Source organism: Phaenicophaeus curvirostris, chromosome Z (assembly GCF_032191515.1).
Source record: "Phaenicophaeus curvirostris isolate KB17595 chromosome Z, BPBGC_Pcur_1.0, whole genome shotgun sequence".
In the NCBI taxonomy this organism is placed as follows: domain Eukaryota; kingdom Metazoa; phylum Chordata; class Aves; order Cuculiformes; family Cuculidae; genus Phaenicophaeus; species Phaenicophaeus curvirostris.
In genome coordinates, this window is record NC_091431.1 from 62,810,512 (window position 1) to 62,834,729 (window position 24,218).

The following is a 24,218-nucleotide window of genomic DNA, read 5'->3' on the forward strand; positions in this document are numbered from 1 at the left end:
CAACCTTCTGTTAGACAGTGCAACAATTCACTTATTTGCTTTGGGTTTTCTTGTGTCAAGAGTACATTCTATTCTGTGTAATTTCAAATGGTAAATAATATGATATCACCACGGATCTACAAAATAAATATCCGTTACTAAACTTTGTATAATATCTCTCTGTTGTTCAGATGACCACCCGTGTTGATGGGCATTCCTGGGCTCTTTCTGCTATTGATGAATTTAAAGTTCAGAAGATTGTAACACCACTAAATAGAGACATTATTCCTATAACTGATTCACCTGTTGTTGTACAACAACACATGCTGCCACCTAAGAAGTTTGTTCTGCTTTCAGCCCAGGTATTACTTTTCTTAATGCAGGAAATCATAAATTTGGAAGACTGATCTAAATCTGTCAATACTGATTATGGATATCTTTTTTAAGATTGTATTCTGAACGTAAAGACAAACAAGGAAGAAAATTGTTGATACCATCTGTACCTATTTTAAATTTACTCAAAGCTATTGGGCCAGCTTCTCATATACAGGGTATCGTTAGTTTTATTTTGGTCTCTGGAAACCCTTGTAGATGCAGATAATCTGAGAATTTCTTTTAACCTTGGTTTTGAATTTATGTTTATATGAAATTAAAACAGACACTGTCTACCCAAAAAATATAGTTAGCGTAAATTTTGTTGGCAATTGAAATTTGAACAAATAATTTTATTGCCATCCAAGAAGTCCCAAAAGGGTTTTTTAAAAAAGTTTGAAAGTACTAAAGCCACAAAAAGAAAAAAGAAATTAACTTTCCTATGTCTCTTCAGATTACAGTTAGCAATATTTTAGGGCACTCAATAGCTAAACTAATAGGCAATTTGAAAAATAATGGTTTATCATTAATGTCTTGCAACCTCAGATTCAACCTGCATTTGTTTAATGGCAGCATTTTTTGTTAAAGGCACTAATTGGACCCTCTCTCCAGTAGTTAGTATGGCTGCAAGATGATTGGGTGTAGAGTCTTAGCATGCCCTTTATTCTAAACTCTTCAAGTGTTTTTTTCCAGGCAGTTTTGAGGATTTGAAAGATACATTAAGCATTTCTTTTCTGTATCTATTTGCTGTATGCTTGTAGTTTCTGCTTCATGTTGGGCAAAGCAGAAGTAAATCAATTTGTGGAGAATTTATAGCCATTGCAGTGTTTGTCTTGCATTCCGTAGACTCACTAGAGAATTCTCTGCATGTGAATGGAACCCAGCTTTAGCCACCATTCACATTATACTTCTATCCAATAATATGACAAAGGAAAACTCAGAATGCTAATAAGATAAGTACTGTGGGGAGGGGGTGTTGGTATGGCCACAGTAAATACATCTTCATTATAATTTATTTTGGGTTACTTTTAGGGGAGCTTTATGTTTCATAAACTCAGACCTGTTGATCAGCTGCGGCATCTGCTTGTTAGCAATGTGAGTGGAGATGGAGAAGAGATTGAAAGATTTTTCAAGTTGCATCAGGTAAGAACTTTTTACCTGTTAGGAAAAATAGAATTCTTATAATATTTATGTAAATTTAATCACTTTCTTTAGCATCTTTTTGTTGTTGCTGTAAACTTCTGGGTAATGTTTTGTTTATCAGTTAAAGAGTTGGCTTTTCCTCCTTTACTCTCTACGTAAAACAAGGTGGTATAATGACAATTAACTTCTTGTTTTATGATCTAACAATGGAAGTATTTAATTTTTCCTGAAACTGACATATATCTTGTATGCAGAAGTATAATGCAGTTCTTAGTGTAGGAAAAGGAGTTCGTCTAAGAGCAGGGAAGGAAGAGTTTTTTAAAAAGTTAGATTCCTAGTACTTCCAGAAGTTTTTACCCCTTGAAGGCCAGTGGAAATGTGTATGATTGGTCTGATTTTCTGTTCAAGGTAAGTAACAAGCAGAAATGAAGCTATTGTGTATTACAATTTAAAGTTGACTGGTAGTGATTTGTTTTGGTAGTAAATGTCCACTGTAATCTGTTCTCTTGTGCTTTGATAGGACAGGCTAAGTGATATTTTAATAGGCCACTTGAATGTGCAAACCATTATTTGTATAATCTTTTTTTCTTGAAACATAATCTTAATTTATGTTTCTGCGGAGATTGCATCAATCTTAGTCATGTTTAGGTGGCAGACATGGAGATTGTTTCCTACCAGGAATTGTACTGATTTTGCAAAACTGTGTATAATAAGAGCTTACTGGCTGCAGTGGGATCCTCACTATGATCCACTTCCTGTCTATAGCTGGAGAGAGCTGATAAAATGGTGCAAAAAGTTTTTACTGTTTACTAGAAGTGTTTACTATTGATCAATACAACTTCTATACATTTGTCAGCAACTTGATACATGCTGCCACCCTAATAGTATGATATGCTCTAGGAGGATCAGGCCTGTGCCACTTGCCTTATCTTGGCCTGTTCTAATGCTGCATGTGATAGAGAAGTGTCTGCCTGGGCTACTCGAGCATTCTTTAGGTAAGTTTCAATTCTGTGGGTTATTCTGAATGTTATGCTCAGGATCACTACAGCCACTAAATAATTGTATAGGCTCTTTAACCTACTGCGTGAGCAAGCAATGTTCTAAAATGGTTATAGACTGTTATACCTGGCGGAATATGCTTTTGCACTAATTTAGGGTTATCCGCAATGGAAGGTTCTTGTAATGGTGACTTCTGGTTAGTTCTCCACTTCGATGCTTGTGTTCCACAGGTAGAGGTGGCTATTGAACAGGTAGTTTAATCTGCTTGAAGTGCACTTGTGTGTACTTCACAGTATCCAGTCAATTGAAGCGCAATGTGTAGTAATATCTTTAATGAGACCAACTTGCGCAGCTGGAAAAATAGCAGACACTTTTTAAAAACTTCAGAGGGCTTAGGTTTCTTTGTTTTGTTTTGGTTTTTTTTTTTTTTCTTTTGACATATTGTAGTTATTTATGCTGTTCACCGTTGTGCCAAGGAATTTTATTCAAACAGGCTTACCCTGTTCAGGGCCTGATGACTCTCAGCCATAGATGATTTTTTTTTTTTATTATTATTATTTTTTAAAATTTTGGTTGAATGGTTTTTGTTTTTCTCCAAGCTGAGTGTGGAAGTATGGACTTCCACTCTCAGAGACTGATTTGTCATTCATGTGTTTTCACTACTGCATATCCTTGGTATGGTGCAGATATGTATATTTTAATTAGCTACCTTAAGGGAGTTGGTGTATCGTGGATCTCTTGCCTGTCCTCACAGGGCGTGTGGCCTGGAGGAGAAAAGAGTTTTGTTAAGGTACACCTGTTTAGAATGATGATAAAATATGCAAATTTAACTTTTATGTTTTTGCTAGATTTTGAGTCCTATATTCTTATAAGCTTACTTGGTTTTTGCTGAAATTTGTGCAGGTGTTAGATCAAATGAGCTGTTCTTAGTAGGCTGTGAACAGTTGCTCTTTATTAAACTCAAAATTATATTACAAGATCCAAAGGACAATGTAAATGATAACTGGAGAGATGTGCATTAGCAAGGGAAGACGCAACAAAGTGCTTGTGCAGCACTGTAGGAGAGAGATGGATAGAACTTGAGGATGATAGAAGTATGAACATGGGTTATCTCAGCTGTGTCCTTTCCACTTTCCTGTGGGGGCAAACCTTAAAAAGTTTGCTAAATCATAAGCCTGGTTTTGAGAATTGGTAAATTTCTCTTCAAAGCCTGATCACATCTTATCACTACTGAACTTGAAATATCCACAGAAAAATTTACTTACTTGTTCATCTGACTTCTCTTTACAATTGCATACGTTACTGCTTTTCATGTAATGTGTTCAGTTAGTTATCATACAGTCAGTCACAAATATTTCTGAAAATTTATGCTAGGTTCTTTATTATTTATCTTAAAAGAATCGCAATATTACTGTTAATTCTCAAAGACATGAAAAATAAATGGACTGTGTATGAAGTGTAAGTTATTTTTTATCTTTACATGTAAACGTTAGGTATGGTGGAGAAGCACAAATGAGATTTCCATCAGCTCTGCCTCCTCCAACCAATGTTGGGCCTACTTTGTGTCCTCCTGTTACTCCTGGTAAGTAGCAAGCATTTCATGGTTTTGGACAGGTGTTTATTTCCTTAAAGATTTTTTATTTTGTTTTCCCACAGGTATCCATGTCCTTTTTGTCTGAAATAGTCCTGTTTTTCCCATTCACTGACAATTAATTACAGATGGTTTTTCCCATTTCCTCTTGAGTGTTTTTTGGATTTAATGAGAGGGAGATTTAATGAGAGAGATCTCAGACTGTGTCTGGATGTTGCATATAATCTATTAAGATTATGTGAACAAGGTATGCAGTTGTTGCTGCCAGAGACACTTCAGCCAGAGAACCATTTATCAAAGATTAATTGGTTGTTGTGTGTCTCTAGCAGAGTATCTTACTGCGTCATTGTCATACCTCTGCAAATACCGCTTGTGAGAAAGAAAAATTCTGGTCAAGAAACATGTTAGTTTTTGGAGTGATTTCTCCCTGTAAGACGTCTAGCTTCAGCATTAGGTTTCTGCTTAGGTCATCGCTGCCATCTACAAATGAGAATAGCACTGCCTTTTTCTATTCTGGACTTGATGCTTTTTAGAGTGGAGGCCTTGCTCTATTACACAGATATTTAAATCTCTACATTTGATTTAGGATGTTGACCCTTAACATATATAATTCAATTCCAGGTATTTTTAGAAAACAAATTCCTAATGATGATTTTGGAATGCTGAATGAATTACTGAATTAAATTATTAATTTTTTATTATTCAGGAATTTGTTAATTTCCAAGAACCTATATGACATATGGCATTGCATTTTACACATCAGACTTGGGAAAAATAATTAATTGCCTGGAATGCTAAGAAATTCCATTTCAGTACTCCTTTTGACTTACACCTAAATTCATAAGTATTGGGGAAAAGTGTGCTGAATGGGATTACATGTTGGAAAAACAATTGACCGTCTTTTTTACAGTTCTCAACTAGTATTAAAGCAGTAAGAAGAGTGACTGTTTTTAAGGCATCAGTGGCATCGCTTTCCAAGTCTGATGCTGTGGAACAATAGCAATGAGGTCAGGAACTTAGGCAAGGCCTATGAATGTAAAATTAAATCTGAATTAGAGAGAATAGCAGCTGTGGGGGAGATCAGCTGCTGAGCAAACTGAGAATAGAAGTAAGGTGTGAGGGAAAAGATAGGAAGCTCTGCAATCAATAAGGTGACATCTTTTAGAAGTAAATTCATTTTTCCCAAGTCTAAATTCTTGGCTCTTTTTATCTTTTGCTGTCGTATGTGCCTCTTTGAAACCAAATATCTAAGCACATATCTCAATTTTGCTTCAATGACACATCTAAGTGGAAGATGTCACCATTCTGCTAGTTCTTATTTGGTTTGCTCAAAGGGTAGAGAAGTATCATATTAAATCAGGATTCTGGTATTGTGGATGTCCCCTGTGGTGGGTCAAACAGTGCTGACAGAAATTGATTAAAATACATTGAAATTTTGCATGTGAAACTACGTTACAGTAATGTTAGCATTAAAAGGCCAGTCCCCTTCAACTTAGTTCCTTCTTTTTGCCACTGTTGAAAGTCTAGTCATAGGCTTGCATGCTGCTTTTCTGCAAGTTTGTGCTTTAGTTGGCACACAGGAGAATGTGCCCTGCAAATGCATTGATGCTTTTTAGTGAAGGACTTTGTCATCCTTTGCGCTGTTGCATGTTGCCAGATTGGGAGAACGGTAGTGCATAAGGGAAGAAGGACTGATTCTTCACATAAAAGCCAACTTTTCAAAGCACCAGTTTTCTTGCCCTGTCCATGCTACATCATCCTTCTGCTGCTGGTACATGGACATTTTGTAGATGGCCACATATGTTCCTCATATTTTAGGGTCTTAAGTTAGGTATTCTGACTTAATCTGCAGAAGATTTGAATATTCATAGCTGAATCTGAGGCTGTGGACAATCTCAAACTGAATGTTCAAAGTTAACAATGTTGCTATACTGTTTGTCCAACTGTCCTATGTAAAAAATCAGAAGTAATAGTACTAGTTTCTTTCAGCCGAGTGCTTTGAAGGTAGAACTGATATTCTTTGAAAAGATCTAAATGACTGAAAGTGGGTGCTTTGACAATAGATGCCCTAATTGGGAATAGTACCAGTCAGCATATGAAGAACAAGAAAAAGTATGTTGGCAGTATTTGCAGGGAAGGTCCAATAAATAACACACAAATGCTGAGGGAAAAAAAGCTTAATAACTGTTCTTGGAAAAAACATATGCATTAGGTTCACTTATGGAGTGTTGAGTTGAAAAGAAATGAGCACAATTTGTTGTTTAACCGTAATAGCTATTGGAATGGTTCTGATTTTAAAGTACTTGATTTAACAACTTTGCTGCTTTTGCACAGGGATTTTATGGATTATATTTTGGGCTTTTTTTTTAATTTGTTAATTTGATTTTAACAAACTTACCTTTATTTATATTCCCTTTTAGTTTCCCCCTTGACTGTTGATGCTGCATATCCGAAGCTTGATACCTCATATCCTAGCTTTATGGCAACAGCAGGGCAAGGTAATGCCTTCTTTGGCTTTGCTGGATAAATGGAGATTTATTTTTTTTTTCTGATGGGCTTTTTTATTTGCATTTAAATGAGTAATTTTTCCCTATTTAAACCTAGGTTTTCAGTCTCCTGCTGTGTCAACTCCCTTTCCTTCTGGCAATTCCCTGTCTCACCCTGGTACATCCGTTAGTGGAATGATGGGTCCCAAGATAGTATTTTCTGGAAGACACAATGGCATCTGCATATACTTTGCTCGGATTATAGGGTGAGATGTTTATGTAACAAGGAGATTCTATCACTCAGTTTTTCATAGTTTTTCTTTCCCTAAGGTCATAGAATTCTATCTTAAAAGCAGTTAAATTTGAAATTAATGAAATGCATTTTTATATTGTGTTATTCCTGGAAGTATATAAAAGTTGTGTAGATGTGGCAGTGGCAGGTTAAGGGTTGGACTTGATGATCTTAGAGATCTTTTCCAATCTAAACAAACTTCATTTGCTTAAAGTTTTAAAGCTTGAGATTTTGTTCATTACCTGTATTGGTGCTGTTCAGAAATGTGCAATGGTAATTTTTTTTGAATATTTGAATATTTTTTAATATTTGTCCACATTTAATGTTTGTCCACATTTGTCCTTATTTTAGACTTTAAAGTAAAAACCATTACCATTTCTTTCTTAAGAAATTACACACAGACTTGCAAAAACGCTTGCTGAAATTACTTCCCTTTTAATGCTGTACTCTTGTGTTGCAGAAATATATGGGATGGCAGTATAGTTGTGGAGAGAGTTTTCAAAAGTGGCAATCGAGAAGTTGTTGCGGTATGTAAAAGTTTGTTTTGTATTTTTAAAAGTTCTTTATAGTACATGTCTTAATCCCTGTTATACTTCTGTTCCCAATTATAAACTGATAAGGAAAAACATGTTGTTATTTGTATGTTTTTTTAAGTGCCACATTTTTAACTGACCAGTAAATGTAGTTTTAAAATCTTTTTAAGCTACTATTTTTATGAAGCTTAGCTGTTATTTGGTCTCTTGCTAACTGGCAGTGGCCAGTTTTCTCTGTGTTTAGTGATGGCACTGTCTTAATTTCTGTGTACCCCCTCCAGACAAAGCCTAACACCAAAATGCATTAGTGGGTTAGGATGAACATTGCAGTTATGTGAGGACTAAAAAAATTCCCAGCATCTTCCTGACTAACATATTGGTGTTTCACTTTCTGTTCATGATTAAAAACAAAGTCTTTTCTGACTGTGGATGTTAATAGGATCCTGAACTGAGTAATTTCAGTGATGCAAATTAACTGCTACATGAGCTTTCCTGCTCCAGTTATAAGGTAACTGGGAGAGTCTGGAAGACCTTGGCAGTTCTACTTTGTCTTAGCAATGCTTAATCATTGTTTTAGTTCAGAGTTGGAAATAGTATAACATAGCTGATTTGGTTGTCAGAAGGGTGAAGTAGCGTCTTTGAATGTTCTGTATCCTCAGGGGACTACTGCGTCTTCAGGTGTGCCCCCTCCTTAGTGACTGTGGTATAATAATGTTGTGTTCTAGTGATAGAATCACTGTTAGACTGTTTACTTGTTGTATCCCCTTTCTGTTTGTCTTTTTAGTGGCTCTAGCTGAAAATTGTAGAATTTTGGAAAAAAAAAATTTGAAAATAAGCTTTCTGTAAAGAAGTGCGTGCGTTCTTTTCCAGGTAGAAAGCAGTGTTCCATCTCATGTGCTGGAATGTGTACTACAGGAACTGAAAGGATTACAAGAATTTCTGGATAGAAATTCACAGTTTGCCGTGGTAGGAGCCCTTGGAAACCCAAGGTATTATTCATTGTATTAAATTTACTAGTAGTATTTAATGTCTACTTGTCAAAAAACTATACCATGCATATCTACATTGAATTTAAGTGTATATACAGTCTCTAGCTTCAACTGTTCAGATGCTAAAAATAAGTTATTATATAATCTTTAGAAGACTGTGTTTGTAACCATATTAGCGTCTCTTTTTATTTTGGAATTGCAGTTTCAGCACACCAGCCAATCTGCAACAGAGGCTCCTGGGTTTCATGTGGCCTGATGGTGGAAGTTCTCAGCAAGTCCAGCAAGAACTCCAGAGGAAATATCATGGTATGTAATTACATACATTGCATTGGGATGTTGCCGTTGCCACTGGTTAAAACCTGAATAAAGATGTCTTCTTTTTTTTTATTTTTTTAATACAAATTTGACATTAATCAATGTGCCATACTTGGTAGTGGGTTCTTAAGTGAAAGCACTGTAGTTGGGAAACTAACTTTCTAGCATCTTCTCTTTGCTTCTGTACTGTATTGTACTGTTCCATTGCAAGCAGTGCTTCTGCAGTGGTCTTGATGTGAAAAAACTATGTGCCTAAGACTGTATTAGAGATAAGCAGAATGAAAACTCAAATCTAGATAAACGTTCTAGCCTTTGGTTTAGGTGTGGTAAGAGTTTTCGTTCACTTTATGCTGCAGATGTTGCTTTTCAGTTTAATATTGAAATTTAACATCTCAACTAATTAAAGCAAGTCCACAAAGGAGAATATCTCTGTGAAGTGAATTTGTGTTTCAGCGTAGTAACTTCCAGTGCTCTTGAGGCACTGCGACCACAAATTGGATCTCTCAGTTTACTAAGCTAAAATAAAAATGCTTGAACTATACAGCACTAGTAAAATACTCATCTGAAGAATTAAATTTCAGTTTTATGTAGATATGTCCTCTTCATGCTATTTTCCCCATTCAGACAGTATTGAAATACTGAACCAAAGGGTTATTTGCATACTACCTGTCTCCTTTTTTTTCCTTCTCTGTGTTTCATAAGATGGTTTCATCTCCTCATTACAGTACTTAGTAGGTGCATGCCTGTTTATATTTTCAGGATAGCAACTGTTAAGCAATTTGTTCATGAGACAAGTGAGTGTGTTGTTTTATTAAAATGTAATGCAAGTTCCCAAAGTTACAGTCACTGAAATCCCTACAAAACTTTACTTAGAAATAAGACCAGCCCATCTGGACTCATCTCTTCCTGTAGTGTAGTTTTTGCTGAGCACTTCCAGGCAACATGGAACGTGTTACAGATTTATGTACATAATTCAAGGTGACTGTGGTCTGTGTACATATAATCCTGGGTTTTAGTTACCAATTCTTTTTCTATACTGCTCGCTTTCAGTAGTGTGAATGTAATTTCTTTAAAAGAGTCATTATGTAGGCTTTGGTAGACATTTAAATTTTTTTTCTATGCATTCCAAAGCCCATAGATGCTTTTGAGTTGCTAAATGATGCAAAATAATTATTGCTGCCTCAAAAGTGAAGACATAAATTGTTACAGTTTTATTCCATCTATTTAATAAGTATATCTGAATTATTGTATCAGTGAATAGAATACATCTTACCAGATATAAATGTTAACTACTTTTTGAAGTATTTGTTGTTCTTTTTTAAGATAGCATTGACAGTTGTGATTTTAATTTTTCTTTCTAAAAGCAAATACAAGTAATCAAACAAAACCACAATCTATAAGTTTATTTTGATTTCTTCTATGTTCATCATAAATATAATTACAATAACTGTTTATGAAAAAAGTACAAAAATTTAAGACTGCTGTGTAAATCCCATGCACTCACATGAAGGCACACTTCTTTTTCAGAAAGTGCTTTCTCTGTGTTGCATAGTTCAAAATAAATCTTAACAGATTGCATTTGTTTGGGGGAAATGTTAACGTGGCACTTTCCTCCAAAGACAGGTAGACAGCATTAATCAAGAATGGAAGAGGAAAACAAATTGGAAATTCAAGGAAATTGTTATTCTAAAACCCCTGAAGTTTGTCCTAATTTGAAACATGGAACAGCTACTTATTGACAATCTCTTTACCTTTTCAGCTGAGGCACAGCTAACTGAGAAGACCTCACTTCAAGGCATCCAGCAGCTTGTTCGCAAAACATGCCAGGCATTGGCTTTATGGAAGCTGCTGTGTGAACACCAGTTCAGTGTTGTTGTAGGTGAGCTTCAAAAGGTACGGTCCAAATCATATGATTTTGATTTGTTTGCATTTAACTTCTGAATTTCTTTTGCTACCTAAATATTCCCAAAGGAATATGGCTGTAATTCATTGAGAAATATATAATTAATTAAGCCACATCAATTTTATTCAGATTGCAAGTGGGTTTTTTTGAGGCTGACATGTAGTATTGACCTCTTCACCAACTTCTAGCAAATTAAAAGTGTCACTACGAATAGATTTTTACTTTTACTGACAGTTAACACAGTCTAGTTTTATGAATCACAGTGTGCTCAACTTAAGCACATTGTGCAAAATGTGCTGGAAAGAATAGTCCAATGCTATCCATCCGAGAGGAATTCACACTTTACCTTGGTGATGGTAAAGGTTTAACAGTAGAGAGGAATAGGGTTGTAGAGACTCAAGCCCTTGCACTTTTGTGCAAGCAGGGGTCCACAATGTATCACAGAACAGCTGAAGTTGGAAGGTACTCCTGGAGGTTATCTGTCGCTGCTGCTCAAAGCAAGGTCGACTGGGGCAGGTTGTCCATGACTGTGTCCAGTAAGGTTTTTAATGTCTCCAAAGACGGAGACTCTGCAGCCCGAATGCATTCCAGTGTTAAACCTCTTTTAGAGTAAGAAATATTTTTCTTATATTCAGATATAATTTAATTTGCTTCAGCTCTTGGACATTGTTTAGTGTTCTGTCACTGGACACCACTGAGAAAAGTGTGGCTCTGCCTTATGTGTCCATAAATTTTAATGAGATCCCATACACTGTTCCCTGAGCCTTCTATTATCCATGCTAAACAATCCCAGTTCTTTCAGCCTTTCCTTGTTTGTAAAGGAGATTTACAGAACTGTGGGTGCTGCTGCCAATGTTGAATTTCCATCCAGCCCTTGAAGAAGCTTTTAATCTAAATACTAGTCATTCTATCTGTGCACTTGGTAGAAAAAAGATTATTGGAGAGGCTGTATTCTTTGTTGATAAAGAGAACATCATCTTAATCTTTACAAATTCACAGAAGCTGGAGGCTTTGGGGAGTTAGCACAATTTCTAACAGCTTTTCTCTCGTATTGAAACTAATTGTTTAACAAATAGAACCATTTTCTTTGTCTTCAGTAGTTTAGAGGTTTAGTTATAGTATTTTCATGCTGTTAGTGATCAGCCATAGAAACTGCTGGCAACTCTGTGAGCAGGTATTCCTAAAAATAATTTAAAAAAATAAAAACCTTGAATGTAATTTAATAAAAAAAAGTGTAAAGAGCACAGACTTCTTAATGCATTTTATATTTTTTTCATCTATGACATTCCTCAGATGATTCCATTACTAAAAACTGTGACATACTATTCATCTTGTAGGATGTGCGTTCTGACAGTGCCCTGTGAAGTAAAAGGTATTACTAATCCTATGCTTAATTGCAGAGATCTGAACAAAAGTGACACCTTTGAAGGTGGCAGAGGAGGTCTGCTAAGAGGACTGCTCACTGTCCTTTGACATCCAAGGGTCTAGCACTTTCAATGATAGGGCTTGCTTTATTATTTCCATTTTGCTATATAATGTGTATTTTAAATAATGTACTTCTATGCTGTGCACTTCAGTCGTGGTAGTTTTGTGTGTTTTCATTTACTGGAAACAATTTTTCTACTAAACAGAATAAAGTAGACACTTCAATGAACTAATTAAGTTTTGTCTATCTTCAGGAATTTCAAGAACATCTAAAGGTTACTGCTTTCAAAGACTTGGTGATTAGAGACAGAGAGTTGACTGGAGCACTCATTGCTTCTCTCATAAACTGTTACATCAGAGATAACGCTGCTGTGGATGGCATCATTGCCCATTTGCAAGATATCTGTCCTCTTCTTTATAGCACTGATGATGCTGTGTGTTCCAAGGTAAGCCCACTTCATGATTTTGAAGTGCCAAAACAGAACTTTAGAGCATGTTCAAATAAGATAAGTTGAGCAACTTGTAAATCCTTCTAAAACACTATGCTGAAGTAATTTCATGAACAGAAGAACTAGTGAAGGTAGGTCATGTACATATTTATGTCTTGTAATGTATCAATGCTGAAAATTATGTGTCCTTTGATTTAAAGCGTTGGCAGTTGTTTGTGGTGATTGTCTCTACCTCTAGTGTGATGTCTAATAAAACGATCTTCTTGATGTTGATGAAATGTGTTCTTATTCCCATCTTTCTTCAGCATAGCCTCTTGATTTCTGTCATGTAGTTTCATGGAATTTGTGGAAAAGTAATCGTTTTTAGGAAATTCACTCTTTGACACTCTTAAATAAATTTGAAAAAAGTCACTGATTCACTGAGTGGGGAGTAAGTTTGTTAATTCCTAAGGCCTTCTCTCTACCACCCTTCTACAAGGAAACAGTTTACCAAATATTGAAGGCGTGTTTTTGAGATGTTTCTACTGTTTCAGCTTTGAAGTTTGGAATAATAACTCCTTAACTGACAACAGTAACCATGGTCTGTTCATAATGCTTTCCTGGGAGTAACTTCCATTTTCCCATCACTTGTCTTTAGGCAAATGAACTGCTTCAGCGGTCTCGACAGGCTCAAAGCAAACTGGAAAAAGAGAAGATGCTAAGAGAGTCACTGAAAGAGTACCAGAAGATCAGCAATCAAGTAGACCTTGCTAATGTTTGTGCACAATATAGGCAAGGTAAGAGGCAACCAGTGATCGTGCTCAGTTAAATAGTTTCTGTAGTATCCTTTAATGCCATCTGTTTTGTTCATTTTGATTACTCATTTTCGTATTTTATACTGTTTTGCCATAAGCAGTTCCTTAATAACTCTTACAATTACTATATTTCAATTTCTTCTTGTTTAAGGAAGCCTTTCTAGATTTCACCAGCCAATCAAAAAACCCTCTTATGTATGAACATAAATCCATCAGTTGATTTTACAGTGCAGTGTCTGTTTGTTTCATGTATAAGATAAAATTGTTCTTAGAAAATTGTTGGGCTTTATGTAAGCGGAGGGTAAGTGGCTGTGCTTTTGCAGGTATGGTTTTATACCAAATTTGCTGTTTGAAAGAATGTTCTAAATCCTGTTTTATATAGTGGAAGGCAGTACATAGTTTAAATATAGATATAACTGTTGTAACAGTCATGGTTTCAGCCTCTGTACAAATGCGTAACTTCAAACTTGCACACAATCTCAACGGTTACGTACAGGCATAAACCCTTGTATACTACAGACCAGAGTAAATACGACTATTTTTTTTGTTGTTGCTAAAATGGGAAGCGTTTGATACCACTTACCATTTTTCCCTAGATTTAATACAATGATGAGCAGTGATATTTGTTGGGTTTTTTCCTAGTGCGTTTCTATGAGGGAGTCGTAGAACTCTCCCTTACAGCTGCTGAGAAGAAAGATCCCCAAGGTCTTGGCCTTCATTTCTATAAAAACGGTGAACCAGAAGAAGATGTTGTTGGACTCCAAGCTTTTCAAGAAAGGCATGTTTTCAGAATACCTTATTATCATTGTATGAGACGCTTTATTTCAAGTCACTGGAAAAGCAAGTATTTTGGGGAAGGTGTGCAGGGTAATGACAAACAAGTGTTTTATAAAGGACACAATACAGATGGTTTTGCCCAGCATTCTCGCCTTGACTGTCATAGATAGATACAGAAAACATTGTGATCTGAACATTAAATACATACTTGTTAGAAAGATGATTGAGAACTAACTACGTTGTGGTAACTAGCTGAGAGTTATCCTTTTCAAATTTCAGTAATTGTGTTTACAATGGCATGCAAGAAGACATTTGAGAAGAGTATTTCATATAGTTGCAATGAAAATTCTGAAGCTTTTCTTTTATTTTGTTCTGTTTACAGGTTGAACAGCTACAAGTGTATCACTGACACCCTTCAAGAGTTAGTCAATCAAAGTAAAGCTGCCCCTCAGTCTCCCAGTGTACCAAAGAAGCCAGGTCCTCCAGTGCTATCATCAGACCCCAACATGCTAAGCAATGAAGAAGCTGGGCACCATGTAAGAAATTCACAAAAAAGTTGTGACTGCACTCCAGAAAACAGTATGATTTGAAGGGGTGTGGAATTTATTTATTTATTTATTTTAAATTATGGAATAGTTTTGTAAAGTAGATAAAAGTCAAGGTTTGTCATGAATTGGCTTCTTTATGTGCAGAGCATTCATACAAATGGTGACATGAAGTAACATGGACCTAGGTATTGTTGTATACATATTCAGTACTTGATGTAATGTAGCCCCTTCTGAAATCATAGTTCTGGCCTTTTCCCTTAGTTTGAACAAATGCTAAAGCTGGCTCAGCGTTCAACAGATGAACTCTTCAGTATTGCACTTTACAACTGGTTGATACAAGTTGACTTGGCAGACAAACTGTTACAGGTGAGCTCATCTCTTTACAACTGAATAGTTTGTTGGTTCCTCTGAACTGGAAGGGTTAATTCTAGTAATGCTGATCCTTTAAAAAAGAAGAGCAAACATTTCTTTTGTCTTCGACTTTTGCAGATTACTGCCCCCTTTTTGGAACCCTACCTTGTGCGGATGACCAAGATTGACCAAAACAAAGTCCGTTATATGGATTTACTGTGGAGATACTTTGAAAAGAATAGGAATTTTAGTAATGCAGCCAGAATCTTGGCTAAGTTGGCTGACCTGCATAGGTATGGATTATGTATTGCATATATTGAGGCAAGTGGGGAAAACAGAAATGAACTAAAATAGAACCAGTATGTGTAGGTATTTTAAGAGAAGAACACGAATAAGAGAAGGCCAATATAAAGGGTGTTTGCTGAAACAAGAAAAACAAATAAACAGAATATACTAGCTTTTAATCCAGACCATTACTGGAAAGGAATTATGTTTTGTGTACTAGATGTTAGTTTGCGATGTATTTCCTGTTTTAAATATCACATATTAAAGGGTCGTTTCTTACACAGAATTTTATAATGCAGTAATGTAACTGTGAAGCAGTGGATTGAGAAGTACACTAGAACTGAGCCTGCAACACAGATGGGTTTATCTGGTTGGATAATGTCCTGCTTGGTTTAGTGAAACTGGGAGAAGTCACATACTAACTCCCTGAGTCTAGTTAGACTATCAATAACCCTCAAATAATTAGACTAAGTATCTGTTTTATTCTCAATATTTGTTTTGCAGCACAGAAATTTCTCTTCAGCAGCGCCTTGAATACATTGCACGTGCCATTTTAAGTGCCAAAAGTTCCACTGCCGTATCCTCTATAGCTGCAGATGGGGAATTCCTACATGAACTAGAGGAGAAAATGGAAGTAAGGAAAAATATTAATCTAAGCTAGCTGTAAATGCATTATTGCCTTTATGTCATTGGCACATTTTTATTGCCAGTTCCATAGGAAGTTTTCTGTGCTTTCTTCCCAATGTGGCAAAGTTGCACGGTTGATAGGAGACTCTGAGGTATAAAGACATTTCTCCATTTAAATAAGTCAAAGTTAATTCTGAATGTATTCTTAACTTTGATTAATCCAATCTTGAAATATTTTCCTTTTTAAACAAGGTTGCAAGGATCCAGCTTCAAATACAAGAAACATTACAACGACAGTATTCTCATCACTCTTCAGTGCAAGATGCAATCTCCCAGCTTGATGCTGAGTTGATGGATATAACCAAGGTGATTAAAATTGCTCTATATTAAAGGTTAATTTATCACATTCTGGGGCCATGCTTTACAAAGAATGATCCTTTGCTGACTCGGAAAAGTAATAGACAGTTCAATGTTCCTGGTCTTGGAATGCATGTTATTGTACACTGTCTTTTCCTGTACTTTGATATTCTTTCTGTCTTTAATATTTCAATTCTTTGCACGTGCTTATCTTCTTTGTGAAGTCCTTTGGCTATCTGTATTTATTGGGAGAATTGTTAGAAAATTAATGGTATTAATAATAACTTAAATGAAATCCCAGATTTTAGATTAAGAAGTGAAATTAAGTAGTTAAAAAAAAAATATAGTATTTTGCAATAGTTACTCAAGTCATGATTTTACTAGTCTGTCTGCTATGCAAAATAAAAAAAAGCTGATTTAAAAAATTTCCTTTTTATCCTACTTGAAATGTAAAGCCTGATAACTTCTCTTTCAGCTGTATGGAGAATTTGCTGACCCTTTTAAGCTTTCGGAGTGTAAGCTTGCAATTATACATTGTGCAGGTCATTCTGATCCTATCTTGGTGCAAACTCTCTGGCAAGAGATCATTGAGAAAGGTAGGTCTTAATGGGCTGTGAGTGATACAAACCAGAACTATAGGAAAATGGTACAATTTAGAGCTTTTGAGACTGTGTGCTCATGATGATAAGTCCGAGTGAGATGCCTCTTTTTCTGGACTGTTTGGTAATATGTTTGGTAGCGTAACTAGCTTATAATTCATTAATGTTATTGCCTTTGGGCTTGTGTGCCTTAAGTACAGAAGAGTAATATTTTTACATACATATTGGTGCGTATTGTGTGTGTGCCTTGAATAATCAAATTCCAGATAACATTTAAGAAGTCGTTGCATCTCTTCTTGTTCTTAGATGCCTTTATGTATCAACTTTTTTGATAGGAATGGTTGGATTTGATGATCCGGTGGGTCTCTTCCAACCTGGTTATTCTATGATTCTGTGATTCTATAACTTTAGAATATCTGTGAAAATTTATCTGAAGGCTTTGCTATTAGGAAATTATAATAACAATATTTAAATTTATAATGATAAAGATTAAAGAATCTTCAGGGAGTTGAGCATTTTTGTAGTGTTGGCAGGAGTGGAAGTAAAAGGGGTTTGTCTATGTACAGAGAGACAGGGTAGTGGGCACAGCTCTGTAAGCCTGGACACTTAGCTGTGGTTATCTGCCTCGCTCTTTACCATAAGCCGGTAATTCACTGTCTACTCCTGTTCATTTGTTTTTATTTCTTGAATATTATACTCAAAGTTGCCATTGTGCAAACAGTGCTGACAGTGATCTGAGAGAAAAGCTATGCAGTACTGGGCTTTTTGTGGATTTGCTGTTGATGGGTTTGGCGGTAAGGGTTTGGGGTTTTTCTTTGGTTCTTTTATAAGTAGATTTGCATGGAACTTAAAAGCATAAAAATCTGTTAACTATTGCATACACACCAGAAAAAAAGTTACAGTTTCACTTCTGCACATTGATTTTGCACTGATAAATAGCATAAGATTTTTTGATAAGATAATAGCATAAGATTTTTTAATAGCACTAGAAAAAAAAGTTACATTTTCACTTCTGCACATTGATTTTGCAGTGATAATAGCATAAGATTTTGATGTGTTAGTAATTTAAGTACCTGAGTTAATTGTTTATAAATGTGGAACTTTTTTTCTGACTGTCTCCCTAACTGATTTCTTTTCACTTCCAGAGTTGAATGATAGTGTTTCTCTGAGCCCGACTGACAGAATGCAAGCATTTAGTCTGAAGATGGTGCTGCTTGGCAAGATCTATGCTGGCACACCCCGTTACTTTCCTTTAGGCAAGTTGTTTAGGCTGCATAGTAGATAAACATAACCATTACAGGAATGGGTCTCGGCTTTCTTTTTAGCTTCTTAAAAAAAAATTTTAACCTAAGAAATGTCTGTCATTAAAAAACTCTAAAAGGAAAGAATATTGATAGTTTTGTGATACCTAATTATATGCTTGTAATACATAATTACTGTAGTTACTTCTGTAATATTATGCTGTAGCTGAAGCAACAAATTATTGCAGCTGTCAGTACTAATTGTGTTGATCCTGTGGGTCGCTGGGCAGTACTTTTCAATTTTGTCCAGGAAATATGGTGCAAAAGCATTGTGTTTCTTGCTTATTATCGCAGTGACTTTCAAGGTATTGAGGAGAGGGAGGTTAGCCAGAAAGTAGTAGTGGAAATCTTATTGGCCTCTGTGTAAACATGGTGTGATTGTATGATTACAGAACCATGACAGTTTTTTACACATGCAGTTTTTCCTAGAATTTATTTAAGGATTTAACCAGAATTTATAGTTTTTCACCCTGAGTGGAGAGTAAATTAAGCAGTGCTACAGACTAGGAGAAGTCTGTCTAGAAAGCTGCCTCAAGGAGAGGGACCTGGGGGTGTTGGTAGACAGCGACTGAACATGAGCCAGCAGTGTGCCCAGGTGGCCAAGAAGGCCAATGGCATCTTGGCTTGTATCAGAAACGGCGTGACCAGCAGGTTCAGGGAAGTTCTCCCTCTGTACTCGGCGCTGGTGAGACCGCTCCTTGAATCCTGTGTTCAGTTCTGGGCCCCTCACCACAAGAAGGATGTTGAGGCTCTGGAGCGAGACCAGAGAAGAGCAACAAAGCTGGTGAAGGGGCTGGAGAACAGGCCTTATGAGGAACAGCTGAGAGAGCTGGGGTTGTTTAGCCTGGAGAAGAGGAGGCTGAGGGGAGACCTCATTGCTCTCTACAACTACCTGAAAGGAGGTTGTAGAGAGGAGGGTGCTGGCCTCTTCTCCCAAGTCACAGGGGACAGGACAAGAGGGAATGGCCTCAAGCTCCGCTAGGGGAGGTTTAGGCTGGACATCAGGAAAAAATTCTTCATAGAAAGGGTCATTGGGCACTGGCAGAGGCTGCCCAAGGAGGTGGTTGAGTCACCTTCCCTGGAGGCATGGGCATGAGTGGACGAGGTGCTAAGGGGCATGGTTTAGTGTTTGATAGGAATGGTTGGACTGGATGAGCTGGTGAGTCTCTTCCAGCCTGTTTATTCTATGATGCTTAAAAGACAGTGGCAGTTGTTTCTTGGTGGCTGTTCAGATCCCGTTTCGAAAGCTGTGAAGTTTGTTTGTATTAAAGTACAAGGTAAAAACATGTATATAGGTTTAGGAAGATTTTAGGCAACTACATTTATCTGCTGTCTTTTGAAGCATTGACTCCTATCTGCAGGGACACATTCTAAGTGCAGATTTCAGGAGAATTCTAGATCATTTTCTGGAGCTTTTCTCTCTGTTTGAGGTGCTCACGTGTTTCGACAACTTGGTGTTATGTAAGAAACTGGGAAATATATTCTTCAGCAGTAAATGTTCTTTTATTGAAGAACATAGATCTTGTATTAAAGGACATTTAGTGCTGACCAATATGTTGTTGACACTGATACTTAAACATGATAAAATTTGAAGTAGTGTTGCTGACTATTCTAACCAATGACACAATAATATGTGTATTCTTTAGTGCTGAAACAAAAAATAACAAGCTTTCCTTAACAGCAAGGCTCCATGGCAGAATTGTAATGAAGTACTTACTATGAGTAATCCCTGTCATATATTGCCAATAGTTTAATTTCATCTTTGGAGGTAGTTACATTGTGCATATCCTTTCATCAGTATGGACTAAGGGAAACTGTTACATATTCTCCACAGGAGAAAGGTGCCAACTGTGTGAAAGACAGAAAATTAAACTTGGAGTTTAATGCACTTTCAGATGCATTTCTTTGCTAGACTCTCATTAATGAGTTGGATTCTAAACATCTCATTGTTTTTCTTCTCCAGACTTTTTAGTGCAGTTTCTAGAGCAACAGGTCTGCACTTTGAACTGGGACGTAGGTTTTGTAACATGTACCATGCAAGAAATTGGAGTGCCATTGCCAAGACTGCTTGAAGTGTATGACCAGTTGTTTAAAGCACGGGTAAGGAAACAGCCACAAAATAAAAATACAGTTTTGAATTAGTATCAAGGTTTGTCTTTAGTGTGAAACAAGATAATTTGAAGTGTGAAATATCAAAATGTCAACCTGATAGCTTTTGTTTTTCTTGTTTTTTTACTTAAAGCCTTTTAATGCTTCTTTTTTTCCCACTGTTGATTTTATTCACCTCAGTCCTGAAGTATGAGGAAGACTGTTAATCCTTCTACTTCACTTAAGGATGATTTAGAATCAAATATGATTAGAATTTTTATGGTGCAGAAGGAACAACGTATCTTGAATATATTAAATTTTATTTGTTTACTATTAATTTTCTGTATTACTATTAATTTTCTGTATTACTAACTGATGTCTAATCAATGCAATGGGCAAAAATAATACGAAGTCATGTTTTTAACATCAGAGTTGTAGAACAGACTTAAAAGGTTGATTTGCTTCTTTTTACCCAGATTGCTTACAGTGTAAGGAATTCAGAGCTTCCTAAAATCTATTACTTTGCCAACTGTTAGGTAATGTTGAATTAAATTCATGTATGTTTTAGTACACAAAAGTCAAAATAGTCCTTAAATATAGACTTAGTATGGATTAAGATAGAATATCTATTTTTGTTTCAAGGAATAAATAATTCCCATGACTGGCAATTTGTACATACAGACTTTCATTTTTTTCATGTCTCCTTAATGCTTGTCTCCTTGATTTTTTTTTTTTAGGATCCATACTGGAATAGAATGAAAAAGCCTTTACACCTTTTGGAGTGTATTCACATATTATTGTCAGGATATGTACAAGATCCAAGCAAAGTTGTTCTGAGGTAAAGAAGGCTACTATATCCTGGTAAACAGTGAAAGATACAAAATATCTCAAAGCGAATCCCCAAAACTTGTATTTTCTTCTCTTGGATATATTTAGTGTTTGTTTCCTAACAGACTCCTCATTCAAAACCGTTTGGTAGGAACTTGAGGCACCTCCCTATAAACTACTTCAGTAAAGATAATTTGCTCCAATTCACTGAAGATTCAGGAGAACTGAGAGGATTATTTTTTATATTTTGGCTACATACTTAAAGAAGTAGTGCAGGCAAGTTTGAGAGAATCTGGGAGAAGTGAGCAAAAAATGAGAACTGCAAACAGTTTAATGAAGAAAGGCTAGAAACACTGAGTTCTTGTATTCTGAAAAAAAAAAAAGACTAAACATAAGGATAAATCTTCCAAAATTGTTTTTAAGAGGCTGGTGATGAATCATTCTCCAAAACTAAAATTCTGCTTAGTCTGCAACTAGAGACAATTCATGTTTAATATTAGAAAAAATTTCTAGCTAGAAGAATAGCTGTGTACTTGAGCAAGCTGCCTGTGTGTAATGGAGTCTCCAGTTTTGGCAGCTTTTGTGAATAGACTAGACAAACCTAAGTTAGAACAATCTTGTCTCAGAAACAATGAGCAGAACTAGGAAAAATCTTGATAACTCTTCTAACCATAACTTCTGATTCTCTTGAAACTATACATGTAAATATCCCATGTTCACATACAGAGTTTACGTCCATCTTTTCTCACTTTTGTCTTTTATGGTTAACTGATTTAGATACTCTTAACTTCTTAGAACTTTAGTGAATGTTGTCTAATTCTAATATCTACTTAGCTATTAATACCTAAATTGTTGTAATTTGATACCAGTTTTCGATATATTAATTTACACAGCAATTTATAAGTTACACATTGGTAATATTCATAAATAAAGTAATATCTAAATATTAAAGTAAATATTTGTGTTGCTATTAATTATCATGTCATTATTCGTATTTAATATCGGTTAAATAGTAATGATTCATTTATTTTCTGATTCTGTCTTCATCATAAGCATTAGATTTCAAAAAATAATTTTTCTGATAAATCATTAAATACTGAAAAGCAGTTGACAGATGTCTTTTTCATATGTTATTCCATTAAATCGCAAGGAATACTCATTTACTATTTCAGATGAATTCTAATTTACAGAAACAAAAAAGGCGCTCATTATTATTCTGTGTTTTCTTTACAGGCGACGATTCACGAATGTTTGTTTGGATGCTGTTAGTTGCTACCTGGTTGAACTTCAATCTATGAGTCCAACATTAACGGTGCAGACTACTATTGGGAATTTTAAATCACTACAGGCTAAATTAGAACGGCTTCACTGATTGACTACAATACAATAAATGAATCATTGGCTCAGATAAAATGACTATTATAAGTTCAGATGTCTACACTGAGTCTCTGGAAGAACAAATCCGCAGAGAGAAATTCTGAGAAAGTTGTATCTCCTGCTGCAGTTATTAATTGTGTGGCCTGTATTCATGCTATTCTAAAGGTATCTACAAATTGTAGAATGTACATGTGACAAATGAGTTTCTACCAAATTTTTTAACAATAGGAAGCTTTTTTTATACTGCTGAAATGAAGTCCATTGTGTGATCATTCCCTTGAAGATTAAAAATATTTGGAAATTATTTTATTTTTCTTAACATAAAATATTGGAGAAGAGTAGGAAGTAAAATCTACTTGATAGCTGTTCAAAACAAGAAAGGACAACTGCAGAAGGTGAGATGATAACAAAAGCACATATACATGAGTCAGGTTCTTAGTGTGGTCTTACCCCGGAGTAGTTATGCAATCATAACTCTCTGCATGAGTTTATTGACAGGTCTTTCACCAACAAAGTTACTCATAATTTCCTAATGGCCACTTTAAACACAGCCTGCCTGTCTAAACAGTTTGGAATGAAACTACAGAAACTAGGTATCTAATTTGTATTGAAAATGATAATACAGTATTGAAAGCCCTTCAGATTGTTTCCCTGTTCCATTTTAATAAATATGTACTATCTATTGAAACTGAGTAAAGAAGTCAAGGACTGACTTCTGTCTACTTTCATTGTAGATACACTTGCACGAAATTGGGTATATTTCTTAAAAGGTGTGAAGCTACACCCTGTACGCATGCTTCCTAAGATTTTATAATCTCATCCTACCAGGAAATTTTTGTCTGGTTTACTCCTGTGCATTGTGTACATATTCAACAACAAAACCTCTATATAACATGCATAAGCAATTACCAGTTCATGTTCGTCAGTAGTCTTTCTCGAGTAACTTCTTCATGTAAGTTTAGAGTTTAGACAGATACTTAGTGGGGGGAAAAAACGCAAATTAGGCCTGTAGTGTTGATTATTGTCTTTTTTTTATCAGGAAAAGGAGTAGCTGATACATGTCACAAGTGCTGGGGGAAAAAAACAACAGGAAAAAAGAACTATGGATTAAGAAATTTATTTACATGCAAGTTATCTACTTACAGCTTTTACTAGCAGATCTTTACTATGCTGTAAAGTTTTGTTTTAAAGTACAGCCACTAAATCTATTGCCCTGTGAATTGCCAGGTGCATTCTAATGATTTTCAGGCATTTGTTTGTTTGTTTTCCAGTTGATATAATAAAAATGCCTCTGCCAGTATTAAGTTCTTCAACTTAAGAATGTTTCAAGGTGCTTCAAGAATTGCAGTTGATATTCACACCTTCAGTGTAGAGATTTCATAGCACTTGCTCTGTCCTTGAATGGAAAAGTGACTGGTTCTATTTACCAGAGTCTGAAGGAGTGGAAACATGAGATCAGAGGAGAGGGAAGAAACTGACCAACAGAGACCTGAACCACTTACCATTAACAAAGTTGCCAATAACTGGATGATTACTTTTGTTGGTCTTTTTACTTTGTGTCCCGGTGGTACTCATTCTCCATCAAGATTGTGATTAAGGAAAGTGCAAATACAGGCTGGGCAGAGAATGGACTGTGAGCAGCTCTGAAGGGAAAGACTTGAAAGTGCTGGTGGATGAGAAGTTCAACATGATGCAGCAATTTCCACTTGCAGAAAATAAAGTCAACGGTATCCTGGGCTGCACTGAAAGTGTGACCAGCAGGTTGAGGGACGGGATTCTGACCCTCTGCTTTGCTCTTGTGAGACCTCAC

At 35.8% G+C, this 24,218-nt stretch overlaps 1 protein-coding gene across 1 annotated transcript in view; it reads left to right on the forward strand.

The window, feature by feature from the left end:
- Positions 1–22,804, forward strand: part of NUP155 (nucleoporin 155) — a 33,251-nt gene extending 10,447 nt beyond the window's left edge. Inside the window, exons 13-35 of the mRNA XM_069879890.1 lie at positions 171–341; positions 1,384–1,494; positions 2,395–2,489; positions 3,987–4,075; positions 6,505–6,582; positions 6,689–6,836; positions 7,323–7,389; positions 8,266–8,384; positions 8,587–8,690; positions 10,459–10,592; positions 12,282–12,473; positions 13,114–13,252; positions 13,913–14,048; positions 14,430–14,583; positions 14,857–14,961; positions 15,085–15,239; positions 15,736–15,865; positions 16,111–16,224; positions 16,691–16,811; positions 17,960–18,070; positions 20,079–20,215; positions 20,941–21,041; positions 22,265–22,804. Of these exons, the coding sequence (XP_069735991.1) occupies positions 171–341; positions 1,384–1,494; positions 2,395–2,489; positions 3,987–4,075; positions 6,505–6,582; positions 6,689–6,836; positions 7,323–7,389; positions 8,266–8,384; positions 8,587–8,690; positions 10,459–10,592; positions 12,282–12,473; positions 13,114–13,252; positions 13,913–14,048; positions 14,430–14,583; positions 14,857–14,961; positions 15,085–15,239; positions 15,736–15,865; positions 16,111–16,224; positions 16,691–16,811; positions 17,960–18,070; positions 20,079–20,215; positions 20,941–21,041; positions 22,265–22,403 (2,850 nt within the window). The 3' untranslated portion in view covers positions 22,404–22,804. The remainder of the gene's footprint in view (positions 1–170; positions 342–1,383; positions 1,495–2,394; positions 2,490–3,986; positions 4,076–6,504; positions 6,583–6,688; positions 6,837–7,322; positions 7,390–8,265; positions 8,385–8,586; positions 8,691–10,458; positions 10,593–12,281; positions 12,474–13,113; positions 13,253–13,912; positions 14,049–14,429; positions 14,584–14,856; positions 14,962–15,084; positions 15,240–15,735; positions 15,866–16,110; positions 16,225–16,690; positions 16,812–17,959; positions 18,071–20,078; positions 20,216–20,940; positions 21,042–22,264) is intronic.
- The last annotated feature ends 1,414 nt before the right edge of the window (positions 22,805–24,218 follow it).